The sequence below is a fragment of the Syngnathus floridae genome, chromosome 2 (genome assembly GCF_059516105.1).
Source record: "Syngnathus floridae isolate MCC-2025c chromosome 2, RoL_Sflo_1.0, whole genome shotgun sequence".
In the NCBI taxonomy this organism is placed as follows: Eukaryota; Metazoa; Chordata; class Actinopteri; order Syngnathiformes; family Syngnathidae; genus Syngnathus; species Syngnathus floridae.
Genome location: NC_142414.1, coordinates 23,809,674 through 23,834,011, shown reverse-complemented (window position 1 = coordinate 23,834,011; position 24,338 = coordinate 23,809,674). Strand labels below are relative to the sequence as shown.

Here is a 24,338-nt window from a genome sequence, read left to right as displayed (position 1 = left end):
TTAGCGGATGAAGGATAAAGAGACAGGGCATCAATTAAGGAAAAATATTTGTACTGTTTCCAATAGCAAGACTCTGGCAGTTAATGTGCAGAAAGCAAGAATGTTAAGTCTATTAAGAGGCATCAGACAGGGCGAGTAAGTGCTCTAACCTGGTTAGCTAGAAAGAGGAAATATGAAACTGTCAACATGTTACACACCATTAATGGAGCACTATCTAAAGTAGTCAGCCGTATGCATGTATGATGGCTGCCCTTTATTTTAGACTTGGGCAGACACGTTTTTATCAGCATTTCAAGGACACTCATGAAGTTGAATTTACCTTGTAATTCCATCTTTTATGTAGTAGAGTAGACACTCAGACATGAGGGGATCCTCGTTTAGGTTAACCAGGTGAGGAGTCTATAGCAGAAACATGACAGGGAGACAGTTAACTATGACACAGTATACGTATGTAAAATGTAAATCGGGTGAGCACAGTTGTCTATCAAACATTGCTTATAAATGACTACTACAAATAAATCTTTTGACTGTCTGCTTAATGTGGGCTACAACAACACAATTCTCTGTAATACAACCAACCTTCTTTGGGGAGAAGACCCCATTAAAGTCTGTATAGAGATCACAAGTCTTCTCATTGAAATGCTAACCAATGGAGCAGCAGTGAATGAGAGAGAAAAAAGAATGAAGACAAATGAATGTAAACAAAAATGGGGGTACAAAAAGATTACAGCTAACCGCATAGGATGACTTGGACTTTTGTGCACAAGAAACAGAAAAAAAGCAAGTAAGCATAAAGTCAAGACAAGGGATTTTCCACTACACAGTTCTGGTGCAACTCCACTCTATTTGGTTTGACTTCAAAATGGTTCTGAGGGAACCTGGTAAAAGCTGGCCACATTGACCACTTCAAGTACAAAGGTGTACAGACTAGAGTAAGGATTTTATGTGTAAAAAGACTTTGGACAACCAAAAAATCAAACACGACAGAAGAGTGGCGACTGTGGAGTATAATGTTGCCGCATCCACAGTTACAACACAGCAGCAGGCTAAATAAATGGGTTTGGTGTTTCATTTTTGAACTTCTAGCCATGTATGACCAAATGTTCCAAGTGGGCTGAAAGCCAAATGGTATCCATGTGGCAAGCTTGGAAACCCGGCTGACCATGTACTTCGTAGTACCCAGATTTTGTCACTGAAAAAGCCTTCATAGTTGGTCGAGACATGTGGAGATAGGTAAATCCAACACTGTGGAAAAGGGAACCGTCACACTAGTCTATGCGAAGTTTCAGTAGCAAAAGCAAATAGAAGATTTGTTCTTGTTTCTTTGTTTCATTCTACAACTACAAAGAGAGGGCAGGATGGTACACAACTACTCTTTCTGAGGGAATTACTCAGGAAATTGACTTTTTCTGCCAACTTGAATCGACAAACCTTCTTGGTGGAAAAACAATCAAACTGTTCATCAAATGGACCTGCATGGCTGAGCTGAGTACACGAAGAAAGCAACTCATCAAGCATGAAGACAAAGACAAACGATAAAAGATAAGATTAAAAGAAACAACGGAAGATGGTGCATGGGGGTGGGGGGGGGTTGTTTGTAGAACACTAACACGTGAAACACAAAGAAGGAAGCAAAGGTGGGGGGGAGCGAATCACCAAACTTCTGTCTGGAAACTCATTCCACAGTCAGTGTCTTTAAATGTGTATGATGAGAACTGGCCTACCTTTTTAGGAGAGAACACGCCCAAAGTGCCGCCATCTTCGCGGATTGCTACACCCATTTCCGCAAGTAATGCCTCTCTATAAAAAAGACACAGCAGGTTTATCTTTGGTACACTATGGCAAACAAAATATATACACTGTCATGATAATTATCTTATTCATATTAGACAGCAGATGAAAAGTCATTAGGTCCATAATATGTTGAGGATAATGGCACAAAAAAAAAAAAAAATCAACAGAGCTGCACATGCTTTGATTGGTGGACAAACGATGGACAGTCAGTCCATAATATGTGCCTAATTGATAGTGACCTCTCCATGCGGATTGCTTCGGTCTTTCGCAGCTTCTCTTCCCAGGTTTCATTGAGCTCTGCAATGATCTTTTCAGATTCCTAAAAAACACAAGTCAATGTGTGAAAGGGTGTACTAAAAAAATGTCTGTTCTTCTGGATTTGTTGAGAGAAGCCTCATACACTTATCCCAGTTTATCTAATATCATGTTTGCATGTACAAGGGTAAGCGGCAGGATCAAAAATACTAAAATAAACATGTGCCGCTTTTGACTAGTATGTGCCTCACTCCTGGAGCTGAAGGGGAATTACTCAGGTGCTATTTTTGTCCACTTTCCTCCATATCTGCGTCAGGGTTTGACGTCATTAGATAGCAGACAGAGTAGGCACTGTTGTTGTCACGGCAACTGCAGCTTCTAACGGTTGGTTACTTGCACTGCTCTATCAACAGTCATATGAGCAGTATTAGATTGATGGGGGGGTTATTGGTGGGTGCTTTGAAATTATAATATAATAAAATATCAACATCTGATTTGAGTAAGATTTACTATAATTTGTGTAATGATATATTGTTTAAGATAGCCCATAGTAGCATTTTGAGTGTATGTTTAAAAAACCCACCCCTCTCTGACTTGTAGACTTCCATGGTATGATGCAACACACAAACCAACTTTACCTTGAGCCTTTCAATAGCTTCTTCTCCACCAGGAGTGGACATGATGCGCTCCTGGATGCTGGTGGCCGACTGCAGAGCCCCCTGGCTGCACAGTGAGCCAGAGGACGGTGAGGCTGTCAGGGAACCAATAGGTGCTGTGGAGAAATGGCCAGGGCGTTGGTTCTCTGAGGCTATCAAGTATCTATTCTTATTGTTCTGAATGTCTTTGAGGTCTGAGGCAACAGCAAGAGGGGAAAGAGAGATAACAACAACAGAGAGAAAAGTGGGCCAGGACAGGATGGAGGAGTGATAAAACATTAAATGAAAGGAATCAAATACAAAAGAGAGAGGAAGAAACAGACAGGGAAGGGGGGACAAAAGGAGGGAAGACCAATGTGAGACACACATTGTACCAACAGGTTAAGACACAAAGTAGCTACAGAGAAGCAGTCTTCACTCCACACAGTGGTGGTTAGTTCCTCCATCTGCTTTTACTGTTTGTAAAGCGAGTCAAAAACATCTGTATATGTATCTTCCTCTTTACAACTCCTGAAAATAACTAACTCATATTTGTGCAAAAACTGCTCTCCCTGTATATAGCGTGGGCGCCAGACCGCAATTGCAAGATGGTTCAGAGGGAAAATGACAATGGACGACATGCTCCCCAAGTTAGGCCTGCAGTTCATCTCACACACACTCAAGAAACCACTTATCCCTCATCCACATCAAAGTACTACAATGGGTCCAAATGTCAAAATAACTAAAGAGAAAATACATAGTTTTTGGAATATGGCACGATTTTTGCATCAAGGGCCACCATATTAAACTACACGACTTCTTTAGAGGACTTCGTCAGTCACAAGAGCCAAATTTTTGTTTTTTTGTTTTATTCCTTTACAATAACAAATTATATATGTGTGTGTGTGTGTGTGTGTGTGTGTGTGTGTGTGCGTGTGCGTGTGTGTGTGTGTATAATGTGAAATGGAACATTAGTACAATGTAAAGGTGTTAGGAGGGAAGAAGTGTTAGGAATCCATCACTGGGCAAACTATCAAATCAACTACTCACTCTAGGTTAGTGGAATCTCTTCAGGCTACAAAGAATTCCTATTTAATGCACCTTTTGTTCTGAAGCTCTGAACCTCAGTTTGACAACTGAGCAGTGGGATTCTAAAGCTTTGAGTTGTGTCACCTGCAGTGGACGATTAGTAAGAAAATAAATAAATACAAAGAGAGACAGCAGCCAAATAAGATGTGAAAAATAGTGCGTTAAAGAATGCAATGGAATAAATATTCAGGTGGATATGGAGAACTAGCCTGAAAAAGCAACACTCTTAATGATCATCTGGGACCCTTCAATTAGCAGATTCTATCAACACAAGCACATGCTAACCATGGCCAGACCAGCACAGCAAGGGAACATTTCTATTAAGCTTTAGCTTTTCCGCATTTTCATGCAAAGCTGGTAGCAGTTTCATTTAAGGCTGGGCGATATGGCTATGTCAAGATGAACTCAAAGGTTACGATGAAGTTTTTTGGGGGGGTGGGCATTGATATGAAAGGCATCTTATGTTTAGCTGTCTTGACTATTGGGACAACAGCCAGTTACAGTCTCAACAAAAGAGGGGCACAATAATTATTCAAGGACTAATTATTTATTGTGATCTTAAAGAAGTCTGTCAATTGTGTGGGTTAATTGTTGAATAGCCTCTTATAGTAATCCTGGTCAAATGGAATACGCTAGATGGTGCGGCTTTAAAAACAAAAACTGATGAAGCCATCACATATTTCAAAAATTTCCATCCGCAATCTAAATCTACAATTGCAAATTGATATTGACAAATTGTTACAAAAAATACCCTATCAACTTGAATCTATCGCCCAGCCTTAGTTTTAATATAGAGCTAACCTGGGTCATAGAGCAATGTTATCTTAACTGCTAAAGAGCAAACAGCAAAAACAGTGCACGACAATCAGACATATACAAACATTTGATTCCACTTCCTGGGCAATCATCCCCCAGAGGATCAACTGAGGGGAAGTGAGAAAAGATGAAAGGGGTCAGAGTTGAAAACAGATAGAATGGTAGAAAGGGCTTTTAGACATTATTTACGGAGTAGAATGACGACAACAAATGGCGACACGGGCCTGGTTAAATGAAGTCAGTAATGAGCAAGTGACTGTAGGCCCAGTTTGCACCTCTGGTTTGTTGGAATCAAGAACCAAAATCAAGTGTCTATGTAGGGGTATAGATTTCCATTGGTTGTCACATTGAAAGTAGTTACAGTATTATTTTAGTATTTGTGAGCATATTCGCATCATCTAATCATGACTCAAGCAAGATTGTAACTAGGAGCCACTTGAATATCGCAATTGGGTTAAAAATCCTTTTTGATTCATCATATGCAAAAGTTAATTGGCTAGAGGCTACAGGCAATTATGAGGCACAAAAACAGAAGTGCAGCTGGGGTATTTTTTGGGTGTTAGCAAAATGTAACAAATAATTTTTAAAAGTTTTTTTAAATAAAATCATTGAAATCAAACTTAGTTTGTTCAGAGGGCAATGGAACCAGAAGCAGAAGACAGGAGATGTTAAGAGAAGGTGGCCCATGCTGTGCGGAACATTGACGTAACACTCACTGTCCAGGATGTCTCCCAGTCCTTGTGCACGCAGTAGTTCTTTCAGTCGAGCCACTTCATCCTTAAGGTCACGCACCAGCTTATTGTTGGGATCCTCATTGATGACAGCATTGCATTTGATATTCTTTGCTCTATCAGCGTAGCTAGTAATCAAATAACAAATAACAGATAGTCATGTTCTGGAATTATTCATTACCATGTCCAGTGGGATGGAATCTTACCGCAGTGTGCTCAGAGTTTCATCATAATTGATATCAGCAGGACTGAGGGCTGCAACCATCGCAGTTCTAGAGTTTCCACCTAATAAAAGCAATAGGCATAAACCTTAAGACATTCTTGCAAGACAAAAATGAACAAAAATCTCTATTTCATTAACTGTTCCCAACTGTTATTTGTGTAAGGAAAATGACAGACATGCTGGTCTGTTTTTCTTTGTTTTAACTAAGAACTTTGAGCTTGTATGTACTTACTGCACTCTATGTGCTACATTGTAAAGAGAGTGGCACAAACACGCTAAAGAACTTAGACAGTGTAGATTACTGAAATGCATATGAGGAATATTTGCTTGTAACTTCCAAAATTACTTCTCTATCCCTGCAAATTGTGTACATTATTATGTTTGCACCCATGATATTCAATCATTCTACTGCCAAGTGATGTGATACAATATTCCTACCAAGATTTTCCCTCAAGAGCCATGTCAAAACAGAGTCTCTGTATGGGATGAAGTCTGACTTCTTCTTCTTCTTGCTCTGAAATAAAAACGCAAATACATTTTTCAGGTGGAAGACAATTTGCACAAGTATGTGGTGTGACAACAATAGTGGTGGCAGCATACACTAGTATACAGTGGAAGATCTTACAGCCTGGCAAAGAGTAGGTAAATAGGTTAACAATGTAGTTAAAAAAAGGAGTAGTGGTGTCGTTAGAAAAATGTATTAATAAAGATCACAGACTGTCAACACAACATATGACAAAAGGCAGTCAACTCTGGTGCATGGGGTGAATCGAACATCAACAATTTAGCTGCCAAAGGGTTTATTTACCTTGCTGGTACAGTTATCCTGTGTAAGCGGGTATTACAAGGACAGGAGAAAAGACAAGGGCAAATATTACAGCATGCCAAGGGGGGAAAAAAACCTTTCCAAGAAAGGGTTTTCACCTTAGTAGAGACAAAAGGAAAAGAAGAGCAAAATCGAAACAGACAAAACACTTACGACTTCAGCCAGGGCAGAGATGACCTTTCCTAACGTGGTTAGGGACTTGTTGATGTTTGCGCCCTCCTGTAGCCAACAGCAACAAGTTAAGCCATTTATGCTGTTATTCAGTTGTGCAAAAATTGAATCTTACCTTCAGCCTGGTCCCCTTAGCTCCAGTGGAATCTGCTCTTTCACTTCCTGCCAAGTCCACAAGACTAATTTTACTGACCTGAAAAGGGAGCAGAAGCCAACAATGAATTTGATCAATGGCAGATATATGATTTATTCATATACAAGCTAACTCAATGTGCGTCACATCATCAATGGTACAATATCAAAAAGCATTTGTACACACTGTGTAGCACAATATTACCCTGACTAAAAAACAACAATTGTGGAACCGGTTTTTACATGAACAACTAACCCGAGTACAGCTAAATGCGAGTCTTTCAAGCCGGCTACCTTTTCAGTGGAAAGGTCTGTCTCGCCGTCGTGTTTTCGCTGTGTGAAAACAATGGTGAACACTGCATGGGACCTACTGCTGGTCTCATTCATGTTGGTAGCTGCCACAGTTCTGTCCGTGAAAAGATATAGGCGTAATTGTATCGAGTCCAAATAACATAAAGCTTTGTTTCAACGTTAAATTTCAGCTTTTACGTTATTTTACACACCACTGGGCTTTACACCTATTGGAGTGACGTAAAAATTAGGGATTATGCAGCATGGCGGAGGTGGATAATACCATGAAGACATCAGACAAACATGCAAGGCACACTTAATAGGGCTTATTTCTAGAACGTGACGTGCAAAACCCATATCTCCGCCTGTGACTGTCCCACTTGAGTCAGCACAAGAAGATTAAGGCAAGGTTCACTCCTCCCTGCAGGAAATCGCACGATGACACAAATACACACTTACACACGTACACTAATTCAATGCAAATTACTTCTGTACATGACTAATTTAATAAGAAGCTCTTAATAATTCAAACAACGGCTAAATTTAGAAAACATGGACTTCAAAGTTATGAATTAGCCGGGAATTTGTGTTTTCACGTGCAATACTAAATAGGAAAGTGAGATCAAAAGTTGCTTCATTGTGTTAAATCCCTTCAATTTATAACTTAATAAAATTATGCTGATCTGATCACACACACCTGGCCTTATTGCCCGCATCCATGAGGTCAGCGATGTCGGTATAAGAAGTAACAGCAAGCTTGGAGAGGTCCTCTACGTAGGGGCCCAAAAGTGGATGCTCTCTCACTCGGAGATTCCCTTTGTTTTTGGGATTGAGCAGATCCCGCACCCGCTCACAGTAGATCTCCATGTAACTGACCTACAGACAAAAGCTTACAGTCATTTCCTTGTTCAAACCTAAATACGTTGATCATGTATGGTGGAACACCAAAGTAACAAATCCACGAATTTTCTGGCAAAATGTGCCAAAACCACCTTTAGTCATCAGTTTACGCAGCAGCATATCACTTCAACAAGCATCAGTCAAAGCATTAACTTGGAGAGCCTGTTTTTCTTTATTGACTCTTAATTATGAGAAGAATGTAAGAATGAGGGAAAAAAATGAGTGGGTGTGTTAAGGTACCATGAGGTACCAGCGGACTTGCATATAGTATAATAGGCAGACTCCAGGAGGGTATCAATACTTTTAAAGCTTTGGAGGTGACCTCCAAGGGGCCACTTTACAGATCTGTGGCCTCCATAGCCAACTTTACATCATCCGCCCATGGAGTACTGCTTGGAGTTCCTTATAAGTATACTTTGACTGCTTCGACCTGCTGCAGGACATAAGCAAATCAGTTCTTATGTCAAGGACTATCAGCGCAGTTCTCATGTGCCAAAGGGAATGAGAGGTGGTTTTGATTGCCGACAAATAAAGGAGGCTGAATTCATGCCCGCAACGGCGTAAAACATCTTTTCTAGAATGCTGTGCCCGCATACATGGGTCCAAAATCGTAACATTTAGTCCAACCCACCCTTGTGCAATTTTGGACCGCGCCTCGTGTAACACTTGCACTAAGCACGAAAATAGAGCCCTGTGCGTTTTCATGATTTTATGTTGTTAGAGTAACATAAAAAAAGCTGCCTGAGAACCACGAAGCTTTATCTTAAACAATCATTTGTAATCTGTCTTTGTGGTTGTCCCATTGAGATATGTGAAGCGCTTTATTAAAGCTGCAGCTGTATTAAAATGCGCTATATAAATAAAATGTATTGTATTGTATTGTAACACGAATTGATACGTTTTGGTGTCTTTTTATTAACAGTGAATCGCTCATTTTTACACTTGTATGACAGTTCTATACAACTTTCCAAATGGCTTATCTTCACGACAGTGAGCTGGAGTCTGGTCACAGACAGCACATGTAGATAAATAACCAATCACATTTGCACTCACATTCAAAACTACACCATGTTCCAAATTATTAGGCAAATGTTTTTTTGTCTGATTTTCATAAATAGACCATGCAAGTTGCACTCAGCGTCATTTTTAAGTTATCAATCGCTACAAAATGATTTGAATGTTTTCAAACAAACCTTTCAATGAAAACTTTTTTTTTTTTTTAATAATAACAAATAATAGTAACTAAAGACTGGATGCTATTAAAGCTCATCATTGTATTTTGGTGCCTATATCATTGTACCTTTATTGGCTTTGCAAAAGCCGGCCGGCTCAGTGTTATTTTGCTGATGTTTTAATCTCTTATGAGCCCCAGCGTATCAGGACATCCTCATGCAGGATCTTTCTTTGTAGTTACAACAAAGCTGAGTGAGCATTTTAGGCCACCAGCCTCTCAATACTGGAGTGCCATACCACTGTATCCCAGATCTAACAACTCAGCAGGATCCTTTAATGTGAGAATCAATTATTTTCCAAGACGAATATTGTAGCAAAATCAAGATAATTTGACACTCACATTGCAAAAGACACTTAAGTGCTGGAAAAAGACATCAAAACATGCCAAAGGATGACAACAATAGATGGAAAAGTAGCCTGAGATTTACCTCTACTGAATAGGAGAGCTCCTCTTTGTTGTTATCCTCATTGATTTTCTCAAATAGATCTTCACAGAGCTGAAAGAGAGATAAAGACAGCATCTTGGAAAGAGCATTAAGCGCATTAATCAATTAAAAAAAAAATCTGTAGCGCTACTGTCAGTAAGTAGCACTGAAAGACAAACCATGGGAATGATTCCTTCCTGGCCCTCCTCCTGCTTGCCCATCATGGTGTAGGATTTGCCAGCCCCAGTCTGGCCGTAGGCAAAAATGCACACATTGTAGCCTTCAAAGGCATGCTGCAGCATTTCCTTGCCAATGTCATTGTACACTTGGTTCTGTGCGGCAAAGCAGGGGTCTTCCGGCTGCAGCAGAACAAAGGACAGAAAGCATAGAATGTTAAACTCAGAGAACAAACAGGGGATGTATTTCCTTTATCAGTCATGATATTCAAAACAAAAACGCTTGACTCACCGTCGTGTGGGACCAGTAGGAGTAATCAAAACTGAAGGTCTTTGCTGGTTCTTTTGGGGCTTTGGGGTTGAGAATAGCTGAGGATGAGGAACAAAATCATGGGTTATGATTACTTTCATTATTTTGCGGCCCAAAACACAAAAGTGCAGTACCTGGCACAGACGCAGTGTATTTTTCTGAGGAGCACACATGCTGTTTCAACTTTTAGCCCACTTTTTTTTTTTTTTAAATAACTCCGAGCATAGGGAACCTTTACTGAACCATGTACTGCTATATCTGCCATGGACCTGATAACATTTCACTTATGCACAGCTGAAGTGTGACGTTTCATAATGAGCAAGAATCTGCAACTACGTCTGGCATTTCATCCCTCTCAACCATGCTTGCTGCTCACCACAGGCAATCTATTAAAGCTTTACGCACTGAATACGAGATGGAAAGACAACAAAGCACGTACAAACTGAAACTTTACTGGAGGATATTTTCAGATGTTGATATCTTGGTCTGCTCACTGCTTTTCAAACCTCTTTACTGTTGAACTAACTTTCTTGAGTGTCAGCGTAAACACAAAGGGCTGGTGGACGGGGTAGATGTGCAAATAAGTGAGAGGGAAGGATTTTTGAAAGACTAAGTAGCAGCTATCACGTGAGCAACAATGCCATAATTATCTGAGCATTTCTAATGGGAAAAGCCTAGACTAGCAACACAATTTAAGAACGCTTATTAAGTGGCTTTCACATCAAGATGTCCCCATCAGAGTACTCAGAGGATTCAGCACGCTTATCAATAATGCAGGAGATGTGGAGAGACGGGGATTGAGTGTCACCCTCCATTGGTCACATGCTGACAGAAAAGCAGGTGTCCTCAGACACTGAAACACTGACAACCTCATGCTCGATCTGTGACAATTTCATCAGCAGTCCACTGCACTGAATTCCAAATTGTGTTCAGAGAGGTAGAAAAAATATGTGTTTAATTCATTGTTTTGTAATACACCTAAGTCTTGATTTTACGCAGACTTTGGGGTCCAGAATTTGGACATGATGACGAAACTGCATTAGACAGAAAGTGGCGTAGGATCGAAGCAATCGAGATTTAGGTGAATGTTGATTGTGGATAGCGGGTGTGCACAACTGGGCTGCAACCAGCAATCAAATTGTCCAAAGAAAAACAATGTGATATTGAGTTGCACGGCATATACCCGTATGAACTATGCTTGTGCTGTGGCATATGAACAAAAATTTCCCAGTAAAATAAATGTAATAAAAAGCCCATCCATACTATCTGCTGACAGGTTAAGGTACAATGGCAGAGCAGGAGCTTCCATATTGGTTACCGAAAGTGGATACAGTGAGACGAGTGGCTAAATACAGCCTAAAGTTCACCTTTAACCTGCCTCCAAAGGGAAATTGGAGACAGGGCATTTAGAAACATTGGGGTGTTGTGGTAACCAGTGCCCCTCAGTTACCTTTTCCTGGAACAATTTATACTGCCAAATAACAAGAAGGAAGCTTAAGCGATGACTTGGTGCCAGTGAACACCAATAAAACTGAAAGATGACCACGATAATGTAGGATGGCCGTGACAAGAGAGGGAACCAACTCGTCTTTTTGATAATCACACTTGAGCTTTAGCTCACTATGTGACATTATGCACAGTAGAGTGAAAAACAAAAATGGTTGCCGACGCACTAACAGCAAGCCAGCCAAGAATCAGAATGTTAATGAAACGTGCCCTGATTTCAATTTATTAACATTCTCAGCAGAGAAACCACCCTGGACTTAAAATGGCAGACGAGTCTGCTGTGTAATGAACACAGTCATCGCACGTCTTTCCAAACCATGGCAACAGGTGCGGAAGCAGTTACTGCTTGGTTGCCATAACAACTTCACCTTGGCACACAAGAGAGGATGCAGCACCTTGCGCTCTGTATTTTGTTTCTTCAACTGTTCCAGCACAGGTGTTTGGTTGACAGTGTAAAGAAAACAATGTCGCAACTGCATACCCAAAGAATAATTTCATCATTGTAACACTTAAACAATGTAAGTGCGAGTGTAAATATTTTGCTTCAAAAGTTAGACAGACATTAAGCAACTGAAAATGAGGATTTCCAAAACAACTTTCATACTGCAAAAAACACACCAATATTATTTAATATCAATTGCAACCACATCTTGACAGCATATACAAATAACTGGGCCAGCATCAGATTATCCCAAAACACTTAACTCACACTAAAGGATGACATGCAATGAACAATGAGACAAGTCACACAGAGACACTATTAAGGGAAGGATTAGTCAAATATTTATTTGCTCCTAAATGTCAGTGATGTGGATTTTTGGTTCCTGATGAGCAGGATAAGACAAACAGGTTGTTAGTGTTCCATGTGTGCTTCCTATTTCATGATGAGGTGCATAGATGGGAAATTATCCTGCACTGTAGGAATGATTTTGTTTTTGTAAAATGTAAAAAAAAAAAAAAAAAAGACCAAACAATTAGGCAAATACGTGCCGGAGGTGTGTGCCAGTTGAATTTAAATTAGTTTGTGTTTCAGTCATTGGAATGGTACTTGCCTCCCTGTGGCCTGCATAAATATGAACTGCAATGTGATGCAATTGTTGACCTTGGAAGAACATCTATGCAGCTCTCATGCAGTATTGTAGAGTGCCCTTTAGCTGAAAATTTGCATGGTCGTCCCACAAGCAGCCAATAGCATTCATTGTATTATGAGCATATTAAATGCAATGCAACTGTCACCATGGCGACAAAGAATCAATAAGTTGACACTCTAACCATCCATGCAAAATCCTACTATAGGATTCCAATGAAAACCATGCACACTATCTTCTCTTAACTTCAACTTTTTAACATGACTTGATTCTCTATTGTCTCTTCCATGTACTGATAAGAGTATGTAGCCAAACCACCAATGAAAATGTGTTTGTAACGTTTGTAAAGATCACTGCATCTATGTTTGCTGTCAGAGATGTCTTTCGAAAAACTTACTTCTGCTTTACTTTGTAAACAAGATGCGTAGTGTCAGACAACTTGTTGAAAAGCCCCGAGGTGTCACTTGTCTTAATGAACCATGTTTTGAGAAGATGATTGACAATAATATATACCATATATTATGAAACCGCTGAACCGATGTCTACATGTCAAAATTAGATGACTTTATTTTACTTGTCACGTTAATTGCGTGAAATTACCAAGATCTTTATTGGAAACCTGACATTATATCTTACAAGCCAACTGAAACGAGTTATGAATATCACTTGGGCCATAATTACATTTGTAAGCGTTCCAATGATGACACATACAAGTCAGCAGTGGCTGAGAAAAGAGGTGATAAATATGTAAGTCTAAAAAGTTAAATTAGTGGTGTCTTCTGCATTGCTCCTATAAAAAAAAAAAAAGTGGAATACATGCATGTTGTCCAACAGCAACAATATAATATGCCAGCTACTGGAGTGTGACACCCCCTCCCAAATGAGATTAGCATGAATCCTACTACAGAGACAGTTACATCACAAGTGGAGAAGATTTCGTGCAAAGAACAGCCCCAAGCCCGAACACTATGTGTATAAATGACTTATGTGTGTGGCTACAGTATGCGTGATCTGAAAACTGGATGTCTCACGAGCAAGCCACATCCCCCTGCCTAAGAAGATATGCCCCATGCTATCACCTTGCACGTACAGTCATCCACAACATGACAGCTGTTATGCTACGTCTAAATAATATTGCCACTCTCTAAGAATGTCCGCACGCATTGTGGTGAAAAAAAAGCACCGTTGACATAAGCTGATGGTTTGAGCAGGGCTACAGGACGCTAACGGTTGTTTGCTTTAAAATGGCAGAAAGACTGCAGGTGTTACATTTTGCATTGCCACAGAATGAATACTTGGTGTCCCTCTGTAGCCAGTGTCATGTAAGAGTGTGATGTATCCCGGTTGCCTGGGCTGCAGTACAGATGGCAGAGTTATCAAGGGATGCAACTCAAAGCTGTGAGCTATAAGTAGTGACCATGCGCCGCTTGTTCAACATTCGATAAACAGCTGAGCTTGCTGCAGGCACAGCGCCGGACATACATTTCCAAAACAACTTTGTTAGTGCATTGGTTACAGAGCACCTCAATGTCCTGTCAAGGACATGCAGTGCGTCTTCTACTCACAAATGCACCCAAAAACATTGAAGCTGTGACACAGATCCCCCGACCCATCAATAAAAGGTTGATTGCATCATTTTTGTCAACAGAGAGTGCGGATGGGGAGGAAGTAGGAAGAGTTGAATACAATGCACTGAATACAGGGTACTGTAGTTGACTGCAAAACATGTTAGGTAATCTCATCTGTTGTGACAAGGCATTATGTGACCAGCACACACCATTACAATAGTCCTTTTCACATTGCATGACTCATCTCCATTTTTTAGGTTTGCAAGTAAATTAACTTGAAATAATTAACCTTACAGAGTGCTGCACTGGTGTATGGCCGCCATTATATGATAAGACTGATGAACCTACTCAAGTACCGTAATTTCTGGACTACAAACCGCACCTGAATATAAGATACATCAGCTGGAATTAGGGGAAACTCCTGTTTTGTTTATACATAAGCCACACTGGAATACAACCCGCGGGTGTTTTAATGTTTAATTTCCATATATAAGAGAATATGCGCGAATCATACAATATCATAAAAATGATGAAAAATCTATAGATATGCCACACTGGACAATAAGAAGCAGGGTTCAAAGCTTGTGCAAAAAGTAGCATCTTATAGTCTGGAAAATATTTATGGTATTTCTTAGCCTCTCTATGAAATTTAAAATAAGTAGTAGGGACAAGGATGACTACTGATTATGTATTCGTTAAGCATTTGGTCAATTGTCAATCAACTGTGTCCTAATGTAATTAAGTCAAAAATTGAGGAGGTGCAGTTGAGTCATTCTTAATTGTTTGTAGTTTAAAGACAGCATGGCTATCAGTTACGGGAAGTTGTGCTACATCTACACAGAACCAAAGTACAGCATTTCAAAAAACGATATACCACCTCCAATGATAATTAATCAATTAAATCGGGGATGACTTTGGTTTGTTCATAAATGCATGGAGAAACACATGCACGAAATGGAAAATTGGACATTTGATGAGAATATAAAGTTGCTTTGGCGTTGATAGAGTGTGCGGTGCTGGCCTAAGCGCCAGCTGTTCCAGGTCCGACCGCTGCCTATTTATACATGAGCAGATGGAAGCTAGTGCTTTGCATGCCGACAGACTGTCAGTGACAGGAAGGAATGGAAAGATTTCAGCCGCCCAAGCAAGCCACCGCAATGCCTGCCAAAGCATACTGTACATTGCTCACACAGCCCACAGGCACTGAAAATTGCTGCATACTGCGACTGTCTTTTGATATTAACAGCTCACGCAGACACACACCCACAACACACACTACTGTGGAGGTGGGGTTGTAGAACCCACCAGAGAGAGAAAACATGCTGACCCAGCAGGACTCCGTTCGGAAAAACAATAGAACTACAAACCAAGCCTCTCGGGTGATGCTTGTGACGTTAAACCATAAAGCACTAAGCTGATCAAAAAATGAAATTCTTTTACTGGCTTACAAGTGTTCGAACAGCATTAATATTAACTAAATGATACAAGACCCAAGTGATGTTTGTGACGTTAAACCATACAGCACTAAGCTCACCCAAAATGAAATTATTTTACTGGCTTACAAGTGTTTGTTATTAAACACAACTGCTAGAACAGCATTAATATTAACTAAATGATACAAGACCAACTGGCTTTTGAGTTTATGGTGTTTGTTTCCTATGGGCCTTACTCAGGATAGATGTTCTCCAGCTTGCAGTTGTGTTCTCGAAAGGTTCCCATCAAAAAGACAGACGGACACACATGAAGCCTCGATAAATGTGTCGACAAAACTTCTGACAATGTTAGTATTTGGCCCTTTAACGATAGATCTTTAGGAACTGGCAATGCAAACTTGAAGTCAGTGTTTTGTGCCCTAATTCTCACAAATTTCTTCCTGTTTCAATGAAAATCGTACTGTTCAGAGTAGACCTTTGAAAGAAACGCAGAAGAGCTTAGAGTCACAGCTAACAACAGGAGAGCATTTTAAAAAGCAGTGACCTGGATTTCCTCAGCTTGCTGCAACTCAGGGACCCCGAGTATCACTTTAACTGCTTTCAGGCTTTACGTAAGCACTGTGACATCATGAACAAATCTGTAAGATCTGTGGGCGGACAAAAAATTCTCAAGCTAATGTCAGATGATGAGCACATTTCATCCATTTTCTGGAGAGGTGGGCAGGAATGTGTGTCGTTTGTTTATTCATCTGTTATATCTCTGCCGTACCACAAATAATTCAAAACTCCCAAAAGTTAAGGAAGATCAGTTCTGCGGTCACATCACTGTTAGTCTTCAAACATGACATTCCGCTAACCTCTGACAACGTCCTCAAGAAAAAGCATTGCACCCACTAAGCGCATCGTGCCTAGACTGTCAAACTGCGCAGCGGCGCTATGAATTCAGCCCTCCGACTGTGGGAGGAAGGCAAACTAAACAGTCTGGAAAAAGAGCAGGGTCGGTTTGGGCACAATCGCTGTAAAAACACTTTCCCGTTCTTGAATGTGGGAAAGAGCGCAGCTATTTCACCCAAGCTCTGCAAAGAAACTGAGTGAAGGTAACGGAGGAGAGATACAATAAACCATTAGCCATCTTTTGGCAAAGATTTGTCTCAGTAAAGCCACATTCGCTGCAGTTTGATTTGTCTAGGTGTAGTCTTGAATGGTAAAACCGTGGTCTGGCTTGTTTTCACAAGGCATACTGTATAGGTGGTTAAGTGTAACCCAGCAGAATTGAACAACAAGAGGATCATGACATTGCTACATGCCAACATTGGAATATAAACAAGAATCATGAATGGCTGTATTTTTGTTGTTTTTGTTCTTCTATTCCACCCATCACTTGAGTATACGTTGACCAATGTTGTGTTACACTGCAGTCCTGTACAAGAACATGATTGACTATTTTTCTTTGCAGGTTTTACAGCATTGTTTCATTTTGGAACTAATACTGTACAGTATGTTTACAAACTCAAATCTGTTGGTGAAAAAGGGGTTTCAGGGTTTTTGATAAGAAATTAGTGAGAGCTGCTTTTGTGTGGGTGGCGTAGTAGTGCACTCAATCCCAGCCAATGAATGAACAAGCATTGTTCAGTCACCTAGATGCTCTCCTTTTGTATACCACTGTCCAGTATGTGCTAAAAGGAAACCACAAAACAACACAAGACTCTTTGTCCTGCGGACATTCTCTAACAACTATTTGACTGAGCGCATGCTTAACAAGTATGTACGTATAGTGAAACAGATTCATTTAGCATGTTGTAATTAGATGTAAAGGGCCTTGTCTTTTTCATAAGATTAGAGTCAGTTGAATACAAAATTCAGCTAAATATTTGCCAGCCATAAAATGTAAACTGCATTAGTGGCCTTTATGAAATGTGCCACAAAGGCTGACTCATCTTAATCCCCTTTAACATTTCACAACAAATTCCTGAAAAACACCCGTCAATGGGCAATTTGATTGACAATTCAAAGCGACACAGCAGCATGACTCCCTTTATCCTTTTAGCTCAAATGTACAAATATTCAAATTGCATTGATTTGAAATCAAGCTGCGAGGCGGCCTGTGATGCTGCGTCACGCTCCCTTGCATGTGAATAAAGCTTGTGCACGACTTTGGCTAATGTGGCTGCTTCCAGAACTCCCCTCCCCCATCTGGCAGGCCGGCTCCGACTCAGTATCCATTCACCGCCGTCACAGGCTCAAACGGACAGTGAGCACAACATCAATGAGGTGAACAAAATGTAGCACGACTCAAGTGTAGCCCACCGCACGACTTGGACACTCACAACAGAGGGGCACGGTTTTATTTTTGATAGTCACTTAAAACAAATCTCTGTAGATGAGTAATTTCAAATGATGGCCTAGGTCTATTTGGACATTGACAAAGTTATTCTCTCATTGACTCTCATAGAAATGGTCATCAGTGAGCATTGAGTTCAGTGACTTTGATCTAATAGGGTTTCCACGACAAGAGGGGCGGCGCTCGAATCAAACCCTGCACTGAATTGTGAGGCAGACATGCGTCACCGTGCTGCCTATGCCGAATCAATCTCTTTCTATTTCTAATCTTGATCTACAGCTATTAGCTGCAGCTATTAAAGTAAAATAAATGACTTGTTGAGAAGCAGTCAGCAAGATGCAATTATATTAGTGCCTCAAGAGTCTTATGACACAAACACAGCGGGTACTGATAACAGACACAGACATCTGCCTGCAGATTCCCCCCCCCCCCCCCCCCTCGCTTACTCCCTCATTAGGAGGTCAGTCTGAAATGTCAAGCCGCTCTCCAAGTGGCGCACGTGGGCACATGTGTGTTGTGTTGGTCCGAGTCAATCCCAGCATGAGGCGATAGGGAATGTGACACCCTGGAAAGTCAGCGCACACTTGACAAGGGTCACCAAGATTACGGCTGAAGGGCGTGGCATCCCGAGGCAAACCTGTGGATTACTGCTTCTAATCGGGTCAATCGGGCCTGTCTGCAGAAGGTTCAGCGGCATCATGATATGCCATAGTCGTACCGACATCCAAAAGATGGATCCTGACCGAGCAGCACCGAGCGCAGTGCGCTCAGGTGAAGGAACCAGTCATATTTCGTCACCATCCACTGTAGAGCACACAGAGAGGACCCGGCCTCATCTGAATTGAAGCGGCTAGGTGACCGTGTTGACGTGTTTGTCATCTGGTGAGGTGGTATTATGTAACATGCACTTCAAAGAGAAAGTTGGGGGACGCTGGTGTCTTTTCCTGAAGCATTTGCGGTACCATTCCACCCAAGACACCCAGACACGCACAAACACACGCCTGTTCCACTACAATCAGTCCTTCACTGATTGCATGTTGTTGACCTTTTTTGGCCATCCATACATGCAAGGCTGGAGACCGGGAACATAACACGAGTTATATAACTTACTTAGAGAAGCCATCAGGCCCATATTGAAGGCAGGCTCTGGTTGCAATTTGAAGCACAGGCAGAATTGATGAACGTATGGCGTCAAGATCGTCATCCTTTTCAAATGGCATTGGCTCTGCTTTGTAAGTGGAGGAGTCTCCACTTAGAGGCCTTGGATACATTCCCTGAATGGTGAATAATCAGTTTGCAAGCACTCGATCCTTGACAACCCTCCATGCATAAGGAGCAGGCTGAGAGGGAGACAGCATATCCTGCCTTTGCCCCAAAGCGGTCTGTTTTGCAGTGTTATTGACACAAACAATCCCACCTTTGCTACAAAGACCAAGATTTCTTGCGGAAAAAGCAAGAGTATGCGCAGTTAGAAGACAGTAACCAGATCGCGTTCAGAAGCCAAGATATTTGGGTTAGAAGAGAGGTAATCAAGGGTTGTGTTCAGAATTTTAAAAACCTAATTAAGGGCATATTTGGGTTCTTGTGTTCGTTTACCTGGACTGAAAAATTGAAGACTTCCAAAATTCGGGTTTCAAAAGGGTTATTAACTGCATTAACTCCACTTTTAGTTATGATGCCTTACAGTCTGCATCTTCAACAGCAAGTACTTGTTCATCATCTGCCAAACCGTGATTTGTTTTTTGCTGGCCATTAGCTCCAGACAGTGACCTACTTAATAATATTGAAAAAGAAAAAAAAAAGTGTTCTTATTGCTACTATTACTAGTGTTCTGGTGGCTAGTTGACTTTGGATGAGACAATCAAATGCGCTGTATTTGTGCTACTTGACATGGATGAAAGCGTGCACGTGTGTTTTACTAGCGATGTTCAGCCTTTCAGCATCCTAATAAGATAAGCATTCTCAGCATACCGTCTGCAATGAAGTTCCAATGAAGTGAGAGGGTGGCTGGCTGCCAGCGCCCCTCTCGGCTCTGCAATCTGCCCGTGTGCTAGGACGATGAGCAAAGGACTATGCAAGGACTATCCGTGCCACCAAAAGAAACGGTGCATATTCTACTACAGCTCTGCCACAGACCACACACACCGCCCAAAAGGGATACTGGTATCATGAAGATCCAAAAACATGGAGGACAGCCACTCCGAATTCCACACAAGCTTTCTTTGGCAGAGAGATAAATAAAACAAGTCAGCCATAACGGGCTTGAGAAACTTGGGTAGATTTATGTCAGCTTAGTCTAATAAGTCTGATATGACTGACAGAACAAATTCACAGTTGGGAGAATAGTTTGGTGTTACTGGGTCCATGAATGTTCATAGCAGATAGACTTGAGCGCATATCTCAGATGGAAGAGGAAGTATAACTTAAGTGCAAACCGGCACCGTCTAAATTCTGATGACTCACAGTCACAAAAAGCACACGTGTTCAATCACAAGACCATGACACACATTCCGCCCATCTTTCTAAAGACGGGTCTCAGGAATAGCAATTATGCCGATGGCTCAAGTTATCAAAAAGCATAAAAAAACTAACAATCCAATAATAAATATATAACAATTTTTAACTAACCATCAATTAGTGCATCATCTTGTTAACGTTATCAAAGTCAGTGTTGTATTTTTGTAGTATGTACTGTACTTGTGTGAAAAGTTAAAAAAAAAAACTGAAGTGTGAGACGCCATCAGTGACACAACTTTAATGATAATTAAATTTGTCTTTAAAGTTAATGTTTTATCATCTTAATAATATTTGGAGACTATGAGTAACAACTGAAAACAAACAAACAGTCATCAAAAATCTTACAATGTGACAGTTTCTCTCTGTTTTTAATAGTTAAAACAGGACGATGTGCTTTAAAACAGAACAAATCAGACCTCACAAGAATGGATTGTGTTCAACGTCATACCTTTCTTATAAAATTTACAGGCAAATAAAAGTAGTCATCTGGTAAACTTGTTAAGTCTTGGACATACAGTATGCACAATGACTAATCATTCAGCTCTACAAAGGATATAACACTCGTCATAACAAACCATAAAAAAATATGATGAGTCTGGGGTGTGGTCAGGCTGTGCCGTAGCCACCGGGTGTCCTGCTATAAACCAACACAGCATTTTACACACACAAACTCCTCAGGCATGCAGGCCACATCAGAGGAGGAGGAGGATGAGGAGGAATGTCATCCTGTAAACCTTTTTCATTATTCTCTTCAGGCCTGTTTGTCCCCAACTGTTTCACTGTTCACTGCTAAAAGGCCCAAAGGACAGTAGGGGTCTGGAAACTACAGCTCGTGGGTTATATGTGGCTGCCGAGAAAATTGAATCCGGCCCACCGTGTTTTCCCATAAAAAGTATTTTATAACGTTTGTGTACATGTGTGTGTGTGTGTGTGTGTGTGTGTGTGTGTGTGTGTGCGTGCGTGCATGTGTGTAAACTTCGCTGAACAGGGCCAACGTGTGCACCTTGTTAGACTTACTTGTAGTGTTGCCTTGCATTTGAATGATACATTTCGAATCCTTGCTCGTCTCCCTGGAGTTGAAGGGTCGAACTCGAACAGCGACTTTCACTGATGCTCCGGACATTTTTGCCGTGCAGGACTGTCTCCAAGTAAGTTGTGTCGTGTGCCCTCCCCCCTAGAGGATGAAGAAAATGTTCCCGTTAAACACATGAAGGTACGACAGGAAACTGCAACAAGCAACAAAAATGGTTCAGAATGATCACATTTTCCGCACCATAAGGCGCTTTGGGTTAAAAGGCGCAGACTCAATTGCAGGGGCTACTCCGTATTCGATCCACACATTGGGCGCACCGCATTATAGGGCGCATGCATGCCATGACTTACGGTAAAGAAAAAAATGTCACGGGAACAAGACTTTGACTTTGGTTATACTTTATTCTACTATGTACTGTACTCACATTATTGTTAATCGACATTCATACGCAAATCCATCAAAGTCTTCATCTTCTGTATCCAAATTAAACAGTTGGGCAAGTTCGCCATTACACAAACAAGTTCCTTCTCGTCATTGTCGCATTGCTGTCACGTTGCTCTTTGGCAGTGATCCCAGCTTTCCAGAAAGCTTGAATTGTGCCTCATAAGCATGTCTCTTCGTCGATGCCATGACCCTCTAAAATGCTGTTTGCTTTGCACAAACCGAAAGTATTTATCAATCGCGGCAGCAGTAAGTACTCTACGTATTACGTAAAGTCCTCTGACTGGTATACCGCCCCGGTCTACGTATTTTACGTACAACGTAATGTCCTCCGATTGGTTGATCGGGTCTACATATGACATTTACATATTACGTTCCTGCATATGGCGGCAGCCACATAACATGTACAGATTTTGGAATTCTGTCCACACAAAAGGCATACCTTATTAAAAGGCGCACCTTCGGTTTTTGAGAAAATGAAAGGCTTTTCAGTGCGCCTTATGGTGCGAAAAATACAGTAGTCTGCCTGGGCCTTGATGAAATCCAGCAAAATCATGTTGCACCACTTGCACTACAACTTAGACCGGCATTTAGCCGGTCTAAATTATAGTCTACTTTCTGCCACCAGCTTGTCAGGTGCCCCGGGGACGTATAATAGAAAATGCCCTCTGGTCTACCAATTACCCAAATACGATAAAGCATACTTGAATATGCGCTAGTTTTTACGCCGAGTGCATGTCTACAAAAATACACCAAGTCACCATGATTCACAATTCAACCATTCACTCATGCTTTTGTGCTTTTTCTACAACACTCAAAATGCCACAAGACGGCCCCAAACCCCGGGAAAATAGGAAATTAGTAATTGGTGTCAAGGAAGTATGCTGAGGTGATACATCTCACCTGATGGAAGTTGTACAGAGGCTCCTGGGCACTTCTGAGGCTTTTTTTTTTTTTTTAAATAATCTCTAAGCTATTTATCAAGGGCAATGCTGACTTGAAAATTTATTAGAGGGTTCAAGGATCGAAGTTTAACATAGTCAACACTAAACACCTTTAGGGAAGTAAATTACTTGCTTTTTTTTTTTTGCTATTTGCAGCGCATCTCCAACACCAATGAGGACTAAAAACAAAAACTTTACAAGTGTTCCAATAGCCAATTCCAAATACCAACCATAAGACGTCAGAAGAAAACTTTTTATACATCCAACCCAAGGAAATGTTTACTTTCCAGATGCTTGCAATTCATCAATAAGCCTACTTGTTGAAGCATACGCCCATGAAATTCTATCCAGCAGCCCGTTTGCTTGGCGCTACGGAAGGACGGAGGGCCGGGCCTGGCCGGTGCATCCTTTTCAAACTGTCGAAGTGAAAGGGCTCAGACCTTGTTTCCCATTAAAAACAAGATGTGGGCAAGCGTGCTAATCCTCTGCTGCTGTACTGTTCAGTAGTGCGACAGGATGCAGCCGGGTGCTTTTTTTAGCAGCACAGCATTGTCCCCGATGAACCGTACGTGTGCGGCTAAAGTGAATGGCATTGAATGAAAATTGTCAGGACATGTCTTATTTGATATCCTAGTTTATTTCGTTTGCATAGGCATTGTTAAATCAGTGCAAAGTTAAACGCCTATACATTTTACATATGGCACACGATCTCGCATCAGGCGGCGGAATAATTTAGTAACTCAATTACTTTCAATGCATTTGTAAACCGATAAAAGATCGTGTAAAGTAGAAGTTTTAAAGAGTGGGGTGGGGAACGGACCGTGTAACGGTACGGATTCACCCTCATTCACCCGCCCGTCTGGGACAAGCTATAGCAGGCTAATGCTCACCAGCCAAGCCACAAACAAATGCCTGGTATTACTGAGTAATAACCACCTCGTTTACTGGTGACATTGGGGGATTTAAATGAGGAACTTGACTGTAGTTACTCACCTTCAAAGACTGTCACTCCAGAAGCGTCAAGACCATAGGGCAGCGGCAACCACTAACGATTAAGCTAGCGGACGTCAAACGTGTTGTTTTTCTATCAGAATGCGCAAGCGGGGAAACTGTCGTAAAGTCCACTCTGGCAAAAAAGGCCCATTCTAATGGTGTCCTCCGCCGGGTGGAGCTCGAAGCGTGACCAATGACTTGTGAAGCCTTGTTTCCCCGTAAAGATGATAAGGCGGAGGTCTCTCTGCAGCCAGGCGGAGAGAATTGATAAAAATGTCTTGATTTACCGAGATTACGTCAACTCCCTCACCAGCACTGAGAGTGACAACTCGCTTGGCCAATGAGAGATTAGATTCGGATGACTAATGGCCAAATAAACCAATGAGCATCTTCAGAAACGGAAGAGGTGTGGTTTTTCCCTACAGTGACGCCCCACTGCAGGATTTCTTCTTATCAGTAGTGCTCCC

The 24,338-nt window shown here is 41.2% G+C and overlaps 1 protein-coding gene across 17 annotated transcripts in view; it reads right to left on the bottom strand.

Moving 5' to 3' along the window:
- kif1b (kinesin family member 1B) overlaps positions 1–24,168 on the bottom strand; it is a 47,970-nt gene extending 23,802 nt beyond the window's left edge. For 3 of the 17 annotated variants that reach the window (XM_088358940.1, XM_088358942.1, XM_088358943.1), the window contains exons 1-19: positions 23,872–24,157; positions 21,478–21,634; positions 9,990–10,066; positions 9,701–9,880; positions 9,525–9,593; positions 7,661–7,839; positions 6,967–7,078; positions 6,656–6,733; positions 6,523–6,588; positions 6,352–6,369; positions 5,982–6,057; positions 5,527–5,605; positions 5,306–5,448; positions 4,655–4,696; positions 3,786–3,857; positions 2,688–2,899; positions 2,034–2,113; positions 1,725–1,800; positions 320–399 (exon numbers count right to left, since the gene is read on the bottom strand). In XM_088358940.1, the coding sequence (XP_088215066.1) occupies positions 320–399; positions 1,725–1,800; positions 2,034–2,113; positions 2,688–2,899; positions 3,786–3,857; positions 4,655–4,696; positions 5,306–5,448; positions 5,527–5,605; positions 5,982–6,057; positions 6,352–6,369; positions 6,523–6,588; positions 6,656–6,733; positions 6,967–7,078; positions 7,661–7,839; positions 9,525–9,593; positions 9,701–9,880; positions 9,990–10,066; positions 21,478–21,583 (1,745 nt within the window). In that variant the 5' untranslated portion in view covers positions 21,584–21,634; positions 23,872–24,157. Of the gene's footprint in view, positions 1–319; positions 400–579; positions 643–1,431; positions 1,486–1,724; positions 1,801–2,033; positions 2,114–2,687; positions 2,900–3,785; positions 3,858–4,654; positions 4,697–5,305; positions 5,449–5,526; positions 5,606–5,981; positions 6,058–6,351; positions 6,370–6,522; positions 6,589–6,655; positions 6,734–6,966; positions 7,079–7,660; positions 7,840–9,524; positions 9,594–9,700; positions 9,881–9,989; positions 10,067–21,477; positions 21,635–23,871 lie in introns of all 17 variants that reach the window. The other 14 variants (XM_088358892.1, XM_088358904.1, XM_088358947.1 and 11 more) reach the window with 12 other exon arrangements.
- Positions 24,169–24,338: the final 170 nt, after the last annotated feature.